At 54.9% G+C, this 10,664-nt stretch overlaps 1 protein-coding gene across 3 annotated transcripts in view; it reads left to right on the top strand.

Annotated features, from left to right (window-relative positions):
- Nucleotides 1-10,664, top strand: part of CACNA1E (calcium voltage-gated channel subunit alpha1 E) — a 302,886-nt gene that overhangs the window by 234,640 nt on the left and 57,582 nt on the right. For 2 of the 3 annotated variants that reach the window (XM_007448508.1, XM_007448507.1), the window contains exons 19-25: nucleotides 2,261-2,317; nucleotides 3,501-4,154; nucleotides 4,569-4,882; nucleotides 6,939-7,098; nucleotides 8,269-8,398; nucleotides 9,107-9,166; nucleotides 9,939-10,045. In XM_007448508.1, coding sequence (XP_007448570.1) covers nucleotides 2,261-2,317; nucleotides 3,501-4,154; nucleotides 4,569-4,882; nucleotides 6,939-7,098; nucleotides 8,269-8,398; nucleotides 9,107-9,166; nucleotides 9,939-10,045 — 1,482 coding nt within the window. The remainder of the gene's footprint in view (nucleotides 1-2,260; nucleotides 2,318-3,500; nucleotides 4,155-4,568; nucleotides 4,883-6,938; nucleotides 7,099-8,268; nucleotides 8,399-9,106; nucleotides 9,167-9,938; nucleotides 10,046-10,664) is intronic. The other variant, XM_007448509.1, reaches the window with a different exon arrangement.

The raw sequence follows: 10,664 nt of genomic DNA, 5'->3' as shown, positions 1-10,664 counted from the left end.
CCCCAGCCCCCGGCAAATTTTTTAAAGATTGATGAAGAAAGGTGAAACAACTCCTTCCTCCCTAGAGCATTCTCTGGGCCTTGAGCAGTTTCTACTCCACTTTCCCTGCACTCATGAGTCTGGGCTAAAAATACATATACACAGGTATCCAAACATGCTGGTGGGTAGGGCTGGCTGTCACTTAGCAGTGGGTGGTTCTATTTACTGAGATGAGGAAGCCTGGAGGAGGAGTGGGTTTAGAGATACGCGGGGGAAGGATGCTTGGTCCAGAATAGAAAATCACTATTTATGGAATGAAAGAATGAATGAGATGCTGGTAGGCACATGGCAGTAGGCATTGAGCTGTGTGCGTATCCGGGCACAGTGAGGTGGGAGAGGTGCTGTGACCATCCAAGATGAGCAGAGATCCAGGCTTTGGGTGCAGTGCTTGTGCTGCGAGGTGGGTGCTGCAGGTGGAACGTTGTCAGCGTGTGTGCGCGCTGCCTGGGCTTGCAGACCAGACCCCTGACTTCTGGACTACGGTATAACTAAGTGCGAACGTGGTGTCCATAGAGAAACACGGAAAGAACATTGTTACAAATTAAAGGTCCGAAGTGCTAGTCGTAGCTCGGTCCCTCACACGCTGAGGGAACCTCCGGCATCTCAGAATCCCTGTTTCCCCATCCTCGAAATGAAAAATACCAACCACGCTTCCTGATCCACAGGGTCCTGGCAGGGTGTATGTGAGGTCATATATGCATGAGTTGGAAAGATGCTTCTCTGTGATTTTAGGTATGAAGACGTATTAATGGTTGTGATGGGATGTGAATTTGGATCTTTGTATGTGAGATTGGAGGAGTGAAGTTTGAAGTGTGTGTCTGATTTGTTTGGAAATTAGAGGTTGGTTCTCTCTTTTGCCTGGCGTGTGTGTGTGCGTGCGTGCATATGTGGTTATGCACACGTGAGCATGTAAGAGAGAGAGAGAATTCTTCCATGTAATTACACTCTTACACATGTGCTTCTGGAGGGCTGGCATTTGAATACTTGAGAATTTGCAAGTAGCCGGTGGAAGGTGCTTTTCCTGGTGGGAGTGCATGCTGCCCGTCTAGAGCGTGTGCTTCTCTTTCTCTGTGCTGCCCATGCTTCTTGGCGTGGCCGCTCTACGTGCATTGCAGCTGTCAATGCTGAGGGGTGCATTCATTTGCGGAGCTCACAGGTGTCTCCACAGTGATGTCCACATCCATTCCATGGGCGCTTATGTGCATTGCACCTCTTCAGCTGCCTCTGCTCCCTTTGCCCACCGTGGACCGCGCTTCTCTGCAGATGTGGACACGGTGTTTGAACAGTGCTACTCTGCCTGCGTGTTCTCCACTGGTGGGTTTCAGTTTCATTGGGCAAGGAGCAGCATTTGCCAACCTCCCAGGTCCAGGCAGGGCCCATTGGGCCAGACTGGGTTTGTCAGCCCAGGAACTGGGGCAAGCTCATTCCACAGGTGTCCCAGACGTGCAGTCCTCCACCTGAGCACTGACAGCTTCATTTTTCCTGTTTGCCTTTGTGGCTGATGCCTCTACCCTACCATTCTGACCTTCCTTGTGTTTGAAAGGACACAACACGTGTGTATCGGTAGCAGAGATTTTTTCCCTGTGCAAGGCCAGGAAGGTTAATACTGTGCTCTGCCCAGCTGAATAGACTGAACATTGAAGGCCTCTGGTCAGGGCCACTGCATTGCACACACGCAGGGGACACCGCTTACATCCTGAAGTATGTGGACAGCAGCCCACGGAGTGGTGGCCCCGCCTTTGGCTGTGGGCTACTTGGTGGCCTCGATGGTGTGCATGGCAGTGCATTTGTTCCCTGCATGTTGTGTGAGATTGGAGTGATGAGCTGGGGAGTCACACCCTTGTGAACATCCTAGAGATGATCAGGGGGAAATACAACTCTTTGTCCAAGTTTACAGGGTTTCCAAAATAGGTCTCTGAAGGATATTTAGGTGAAAGCGTGAGTGCCAGTGGGGCTTGATGACTGAGTATCCGAAGCTGTTACCTCCGGGAAACAATAGACCCTTTGTGTGCCTGCATGTTTGCTTCAGTACTAGATCCGTGTGTTTGCACACAGCAAGGAACCAAGGTCACTCCCTTGGAGAGCTGAAGGTTGGGAGTCTACAGAGGGCAGCAGACACGTAGGGGATTCTGCACCTCTCCCTGGAGATCGGCTGGTGGCCGTGGGGCTTTCGGGTCCTAGAGGTCAGGATAAACTGAACCTGTCCATTTTTCTTCCCCAGAAGAGACAGAAGGAGAAGACACCACATGTCGATGTGGGAGCCACGCAGCAGCCACCTGTATGTGTGTACCGGTTTGCGTGTTTGTGAGTGGTTACGTGTGGGTGCGGGGACACCGTGTCTTTGTCCTTGCCGTGGGCAGAGTGGCATCGGGCGTGCACGTGTCAGTGTGTGCCATGGTGTGTGCGTGGGCGTTCCGTGCACATGGTTTGTGGATCTGCCCCTCCGCACCTCTCACCATGTGCCTATCTCAGTGTGCGTCTCAGGTATGTGACCCCGTGTGCAGTTTGCTCTTCCGTGTGGCCTGTGAGTGGGCATGTGTCGGTGTGGGTCGTTAGTGCCGGTGGGGTGCCTTTCACGCAGGCACTTGTGGACAGCACGCGTGGGCCCCAGTGAGGATGCGTGTGGGCACATGTGAGCATCCCCTGCACGGGCTCTAGGCGTGCGCCCGCAGGCGTGTGTGAGTGTGGGCATAGGCGTCCACCCCACCCCCCCCTCCTGTGGGAGCCCACTCTCTGTGTCACGTTTGTGTGTTCCCGCTGCCATGTGAATGCTCAGCCAGGCCCCTGAGCTGGACTGTTCAGTGGTTGTTTTGAGTATGAGTTGCTGGTGGTCCCTGGACATAGAGTCCCGTGGATTTTATTAGTGGTTGTGGAAGGGACCCCACTGCACCACTGCAAGAGTGATGCCAAGACCTTTTATAACATGGGTCTGCTCGCCACTGTCATCCGTCACCCTTGGATAGTACCTGCCCATTGTATTTCTCAGCCCTGGCTCTCCCAAGCTGTCCTCAGAAAGGGAAAGGAGAGGGAGAGGAGGAGGAAAAAAGGCCTCTCACCTTGAACTAAGGGCCATTGGTGGGCACAGAGCAGGTACATACAGGCTGATGCCCTGTAAGCAGAGGGGAGCTGGGGGAGCGGACATCTGGTAAGCCTTCGTACTACTGTCCTGGGGACCGGGACTCAATCCTGGGCTGACCCCACCCCTCTCAGCTCCTGCGGAGCAGTGATTAGAGCGGGAAGCCCCACGGACCGGGGGGGAGGGGCAGTGGTCCCACCACCCCCTCGGCCCCTCGCGTCTTTCTGTGCACCCTGTCTGCAGGTCCTGGGCTCTCCCGTTCGCTCCCTGCACTGTGTGTTCCCCCATCCCACGGCCACCGAGGGCTGGCCTCTGCCCCGTGGCCGCCCTCCCTGGCCCTTAGCTGTCAGTTCTGACCAAGCCCTCGCCCTCTCCCCTTTGCCAGGAGGGAGCGAAGGCGCCGACACCACATGTCGGTGTGGGAGCAGCGCACCAGCCAGCTGAGAAGGCACATGCAGATGCCCAGCCAGGAGGCCCTCAACAAGGAGGAGGCCCCGCCCATGAACCCCCTCAACCCCCTCAACCCTCTGAGCTCCCTCCACCCACTCAATGCCCACCCCAGCCTCTACCGGAGACCCAGGCCCATCGAGGGGCCGGCCCTGGGCCTGGGCCTGGAGAAGTGTGAGGAGGAGCGCGTCAGCCGCGGGGGGTCCCTCCAGGGGGACGGAGGGGACCTGTCGAGTGCCCTGGACAACCAGAGGAGCCCCCTGTCCCTGGGCAAACGGGAGCCGCCCTGGCTGGCCAGGCCCTGTCATGGGAACTGTGACCCAACCCAGCAGGAGGCCGGGGGCGGGGAGACCGTGGTGGCCTTCGAGGACCGGGCCAGGCACAGGCAGAGCCAGCGGCGCAGCCGGCACCGCCGCGTCAGGACGGAGGGCAAGGAGTCCTCCTCCGCTTCCAGGAGCAGGTCTGCCAGCCAGGAGCGGAGTCTGGATGAAGCTGTGCCCGGTGAGGGGGAGAGGGACCTCGAGCCCAGGGACAGCCACGGGGGCAAGGAGCCCACAATCCAGGAGGAAGAGCGATCCCAGAACTTAAGGAGGTAAATTAGACACAGGAGCACGCTGGAGGCATGTAGCGCGGCTGGCGTTAGGGGTTCTTCAGCGTAAGCCTTTCCAAGCCTCGGTTTCCCCTGTAGTAAAATGCAGGTGATGCTAATGCACCTTTTACGAGGCATGTGTAAATATGACAGCGATGGCATCTACCCCTCTGAAAACCAGGGCATCTCCTGTTGGGAGTGGGTAGTGGATGAATGGATAGGAGTAAAGGCAGTGGATACTGCCCGTGGACCTTAGCTCCTCTGCCTGGCTGGGTGGGGTGGCAGGCACCGGATGCCACGTGCTCTCCAGCAGGGCTGCTTTGGCTCCCCGCACTTCTCCCTCTCGCCAGGCGTATCAGCCGTTTCAGAACAGCTTCTCGATCTGAGCACCACCTGTGTCCCCCTCTCTCTTCACAGGACCAATAGTCTGATGGTGCGCAGATGCTCCGGGCTGGCAGGAGCCCTCGACGAGGCCAACACACCCCTCACCCTGCCCCAACCAGAGCTGCAAGCGGAGAAGGGCGCAGCGCTGACGGAACAGGAGCCGGAGGGCAGCAGTGAGCAAGCCCTGCTGGGGGACGTGCAGCTGGACATGGGCCGGGTCATCAGCCAGAGTGAGCCCGACCTCTCCTGCGCCACGGCCAACACGGACAAGGCTGCCCCCGAGAGCACCAGCGTCACCGTCGCCATCCCTGACGTGGGCCCCTTGGTGGACTCGACCGTGGTGCACAGTGAGAACACAGTTCCTGTCTCCTTCGCCCCCATTGCTCATCGTGCCCGGGGCTGGGGGATTCTTGGCTCTGGAGTCATCCCTGGAGAGCTGCGTGGAAAACCCCACCAGAGGGATGAACTCAGTCTTCAACATGTAAAAAAAGGAGCAGCAGTTTTCTTTTCCCCAGTTTGCAAGAAAAATAAGTTAGAATTTTCTCAATCTTAAGTTTTGCCCATAAAACGTCCTTAGGCCTTTGGCCCCTGTGACCATCCTAGAGTCTTCAGAGAGATCACATGTGATTTTTTACCCATTTTTGTATTCGGCTATTTGATTTATTCTATGAATATCTGGTGGCATTCTCTGGGACTCCCCAGGTGCTCTGCCGCTTGACAGTTTGGGGACCGTTGCTGGAACAGAGCATGGCAGGTGGGCTGGGGCCGGCACTGGCTGTGCTCAGTGTGTAGCCCCCTAAACCCTGTGTCTCTCGAGGCCTCAGTTTATCATCTGTGCAGTGGGGGGCATCGAACCAGATGACCTCTGAGATCTTTCCCTGTGCTAACGTTTTATGAATCTATGACTCTTGTCTACTCTTTTTCTCCTAGGAGCTCTTAGTCACACTTTCTCTTATAGTTCCGGAAGGCAATGGATGTTCACCTGTGAGACCCTAAATGGAAACAACCCAAAAGCACTTAACCCACACCCATCCCTGCCCTGACACCCCACCCATCTCTGCATTAATCCCACCATCCACCTTATCATCACTGAATCGTGACCACAGGATTCCACTCTTGCTTTTTTTCCTCTCTTTCTTTCCCCATATTTTTCTCCTTTCACAGAACAGTCCTCTCTCCCTGTTTTTCTCTCTCCCACTTCTCGGTCTCCATTTCTTCACCTTCTCAAAGTGAAGAAAATGTCTCAAAGTATTCTTCAAAGTGTCAGTACTACTTTAAAAAGTGAAATCTCGCATATCCGGTGCCCCTGGGGTTGACTTGGGTGGGCATGTCTCAGGATCTCAGACTCACAACCTTTTTTTCTGTCTTATTTAATTTTATGTTCTAATAGTGAAGTTTTGGGGGTCCTCCTTTATGAGACACAACATTAAGAAAGTTTGACCCCCCTCTGTTCTCTTTCTGGGGCTGGTCCCTGTCCTTGGTCATAGGTAAGAGCGTGTCATCAGAGGGTTTTTGGGCACTTTGGATGACTTACCTTTTGGAAGGACCTGGAAGGGGTCAGGACCTCAGAGGTTTGCCACTTACACAAGGTTCCAGGGCAGAAGCATTCACTCAATGGGAATGTGGGAGAGGTTCCTTTGCCCCACTCTGATAGCCTCATCCTCTCTGCCACTCACCCCACTCTGGGACTTGCGTAAGGAAACAGAGAGTAGTGGTCCAGCAGCCCCACTCTGTCTCTGCTTCTTCATCCTCTCAATCCTGGGATAAAGTCATGGACCCATCTTCGCCTGAATATTGCATTCTTGTTTCTACATCAGTCATGACGGGGAAAAGCACAGCCAGAAAGGCAGCCACAGACAGAGTAATGTCTTCTTAAAGTCTTTCATTGCAGTGTGATTTCTTGGAAAGGAGATAGAATTTTGAATTGGGAACCCGTACCAGCTGTATGACCTTAGGAGAGGTCCTTGAATTCCCCGAACTTCACTTTTCCCATCTGTAGAAGGGGAATAATAATATATGCCGTCCAGGGTGTACTGATGTGAAAAAATGCCATACGTGAATATATACAAAGAGTCCAGATTTTAGATATAAGTAAACTTTGTAAACTTTACAACAGAAACAACCATTCTGTTTTACCCAGGGAAACATGATTATCATTTATATGGGAAAAAAAAAAAAAAAAAAAAGGCTAGACCACCTGAAATCAGGGCAGGGGTTAGGCTAGGAAGAGAGCAGGGCTTAACTCAGTGTAATCTAGCAAACACCCCGATGTTTTCAGGCACCTTGCCAGGCACATCCCTAGCTGCCTCTCCCATCCCCTCCATCCCATCCCCAGTGGAAAATGAAGGGCACTGTTCTGCACGTAGCAAGGTTTCTGAAGATTTCGACATGTTCCTCTTGCAGTCAGCAGCAAGACTGATGGAGAAGCCAGTCCCTTGAAAGAGGCAGAGATCCAAGAGGATGAGGAGGAAGTGGAGAAGCAGCAGCAGCAGAAGGAGAAGCGTGAGACGGGCAAAGCCATGGTGCCTCACAGCTCAATGTTCATCTTCAGCACCACCAACCCGTAAGACACCCTCCACTGCCACCTCCCTTTGGTGCTGGAGTAAACAGCCAAGGTTTGAGCCAGGGCGGGGTGATGAGAAGGAGGGATGGGGGTCCAGTCTTCCTCCTGAGCCTTCCTGGTGGAATGTGGCCAGACATCTGAAGACTCCGGGGGGGCTCACTAGTTGAGGTGAGTCATGGAATTAACGAACAGCCTCGGAACTCTGTGCCCATAGTCCAAAGAGTAATTTAAGACAGTACAGAATGAGAAATGTCATGAGGGAAGGACCCTTGGTTAGCAGGTTGGGGGGGTGGGGGGCGTGGGGCGTGGTGAGAAGGAAGGAAATCTACTTGGGATGTGTCACCAAATATTCCAGAGGTGGACAGAGCTGAGAATAGGGAGCCTTGGGTAACTAGATCATCCGTTGGCTGCCCTACGTGTGAATTTTGAAGTGGGTGTGTCCCTCAGAGCAGAGGCAGGGCATGAGATGGGGTTGGCGAGGAAGAATCTGGAAGGTTAGACTTAGGAAAGATGGAATTTTGAAAGAGAAGCTGCCTTCCACCCTGGAAATGAACAAGATGTACACGTACACCAGCTTCTGAGTCTAGGAAGGTGAGAAGGCGTTCAGTGACCATGTGGGCAGTATTCAGGCACGGCCCTGGGAAGGAAGGAACCGGGGCTAAGCGATGTCAGGCCAACCGAGGCCAGGATGCTGTCTATAGAATAGTCACTTTAATCAGAGTACCTGAGGCTCAGGGAAGCCTGTTGCTGCTTTCATCAGGACTCTTAGGATCAAGGTCTGCTTTTACATTTATTGGTTCTTAGGAGTTCCTTGCTGCGCCCCAGTTTCTGTACAGTTGGGGAGTAGACACTGAGACCCAGTGGAAGGTACCTTGTAGCCACCGGAGCGTGTGTCATCTGGTGCTGCCCACGGCTCCCCCCAGCTCAGATGTGCTTGCAGATAACGTATCTTGGCTTGCGTACTGCAGCCTCTAACCAATCTGATTACCTTCCCCGCACCGGCACTTAAAATCAAGGGTGGTGCCTGAGAAATTAAATGGCTCTCCCCCTGGCTTCCTCTGGCCAGGGCCTGGCTGTCTGGAAGAGGCTGATGTGCATGGGGCTGGGGAGGAAAGATGGGAATGGGAGGGAAGGGGGGCCGGCCCAGCGGGCTCATCCGCCGCCCCACAGGATCCGCAGGGCCTGCCACTACATCGTGAACCTGCGCTACTTTGAGATGTGCATCCTCCTGGTGATCGCAGCCAGCAGCATCGCCCTGGCGGCCGAGGACCCCGTCCTGACCAACTCGGAGCGCAACAAAGTAGGTGCACGGGGGCTGACTGCCAGCCCCCGTAGTACCCTGGTACCGCCTCATAGCAGCCCCTCCCATCCCAACGTTAGAGATGAGCTGAGGAAGGTTCCTGGAGAATGAGAGAGGCTTGAGAGATTGCCTGGTCCCAGTCCTCAGGGCAAAGCGTGAACCGCTTCAAGGCCGGTCCCCACCCACAACCCTAACCCTAACCACAGTGCTTATTACCTTTATGTTCAGCAAGTGGGCCTTAACACCCAGAGCCAGCCATGGCCTTGAAAGGGGGTCTGCAGTCCCCCATGGGTAGGATGTGGGGTCTGACCTAGGGGCATGGGTGATGTGGGTGACATCAGGGCGCTGCAGCTCCTCCCAGGGAGCTGAGGCACCTCCTGGAGGGCCAGGGTGGATGTCAGGAGGGGTCAAGGGGGTGGGGAGGATTGGAACGGACAAGGATCCCAGGGAGGGAGAGATCTGGGGGGCAGTTCAGACCCAAGACTTTAAGTTCTGACCACAGGGGAGGGAAGGGCCAAGGACTGGCCAGCGGGTCGTGGGGCCCCAGCAGTATCCACGGCTCCTCTCTTCCCTGCGTCTGATTAGCAGTTACAACTCCGAGCTTCTGTTCCAAGGTAGAAATGAGCGGGGCTTGGGGTGGGCGTGCAGGAGAGCCCGTGTTTGAGGGGTGTGTGTAGCCTGGTGGTCTCTACCTTATGTGTCTTACAGGTGCTGAGGTATTTTGACTATGTTTTCACCGGCGTCTTCACCTTTGAGATGGTTATAAAGGTAAGAGCCTCTAGAGCAAACCTGGGCTCTGGGGCTTGGATGGGCCACCTGTCTGCCTCTCTAGTCTGGTGCCCTTCCCCAGGACTGTCACCTCCTGATCAATGACAGAACCTCAGCGGCGCCTCTGCTGACCCCTCCTCCAGCCTCAGATCCCAGTGAGGTCTGTCGTGGCAGGACGTGCCTGTGGGGATCTGTTTAGACTGGTGCAGACCTGTGGGCTTGGCCCGGGGAGAAGGCAGGCCCCCTCTCAGGCAGGCAGAAGAGGTGGTCCAGGCGTGGGGACTGTTCTCACCTCCCCAGCACGCTTCCTGGTTTGAGCCTGGGTACCTGCCAAGGCAGAGGGTTAGGTGGGGATGTCTTCCTGGCCTCATTTAGTCCCAACCGTACTCACTGCCCTCCACTCTCTTCCCTGCCACCATAACACCCCACGTTACCATCTTATTCCCAGTCTCACCCATCTGAGATTTTTCTCGTCTGCGCATGTGTGGCGATGCCTGGGGCTCTGAGCCACTGACGTAAGGAGGGATGTGGCGGCTTTCGAGGAGCCAGGGAGTCTAAGTGAACCCTGGTGGCTATGAGAAGGGCCTTGAGCCTCACAGTTAGGTGGACAGAGCCTGTGGGACCTGTCCTCCTGCTTCTTGGGTCCCCGTGTGGGGTTGCTTTTTAGAGGCAGTGGCAGCGGGGACATTGCCATGGGGAGCCCAGAGCTCAGGGCACGTATGACCGGCACCTCCTGGGCTCATTGGTGGCTGTTCACATCCTCCTCCTGCAGATGATAGACCAGGGCTTGATCCTGCAGGATGGGTCCTACTTCCGAGACCTGTGGAACATCCTCGACTTTGTGGTAGTGGTTGGTGCATTGGTGGCCTTTGCTCTGGCGTAAGTAACTCTTTTGTTCTCGTTCAATTCCCTTCCCTCCCTCCTTCCTGAGACGGCTGATTTGAGGGCTTCTCCAGGGCCAGTTCACTCAGTGGTGCCCATGAACGCTGCCCTGGGAGTCTGCTTCCCAGTTACCCCTCGACAGGGCTCCTGAGGGCCTTACAGCCTCAGCTCACACGCCCTGAGTCGTGGGACTGGTGAAGGGGGAGCAGAGCGAGTCTCTAGGGAGAAGCCAAGGGCCTTGGCATTCCTCCCTTCGAGATGAGTGAGCCTGGGCAGGCACTCACCTGTGTGCCCCCATGGGCTCAGTGCGGGACCCAGGGACAGCCGAGGTACCCTTTCATTTCTTGATTCTGTCAAACAAAGGATCAGCTTGAAAGAAAAATGCAGCGGGTAGAGCAGAGTTGGGGAATCACAGAATCCTGGGTGTGGGGAGATTCTCTGCTTATAAGCAGAAGTACCCCAGAGCTATTCCAAGGACATAAGAAGCATGTTAATATGATGAACTCCAGAAGGAAAGACTTTCCCAACTTGCCTTGGTAACACACTTAGGAAAACAGTCTTAAACCATTCAGGTGACCAACCATGTTCATTACATTAGGGGATTTTTTTTTTTTTT

This window comes from Lipotes vexillifer, unplaced genomic scaffold (assembly GCF_000442215.2).
Source record: "Lipotes vexillifer unplaced genomic scaffold, Lipotes_vexillifer_v1.1 scaffold76, whole genome shotgun sequence".
Lineage (NCBI taxonomy): Eukaryota > Metazoa > Chordata > Mammalia > Artiodactyla > Lipotidae > Lipotes > Lipotes vexillifer.
This window is presented reverse-complemented; position numbering and strand designations above follow the sequence as displayed.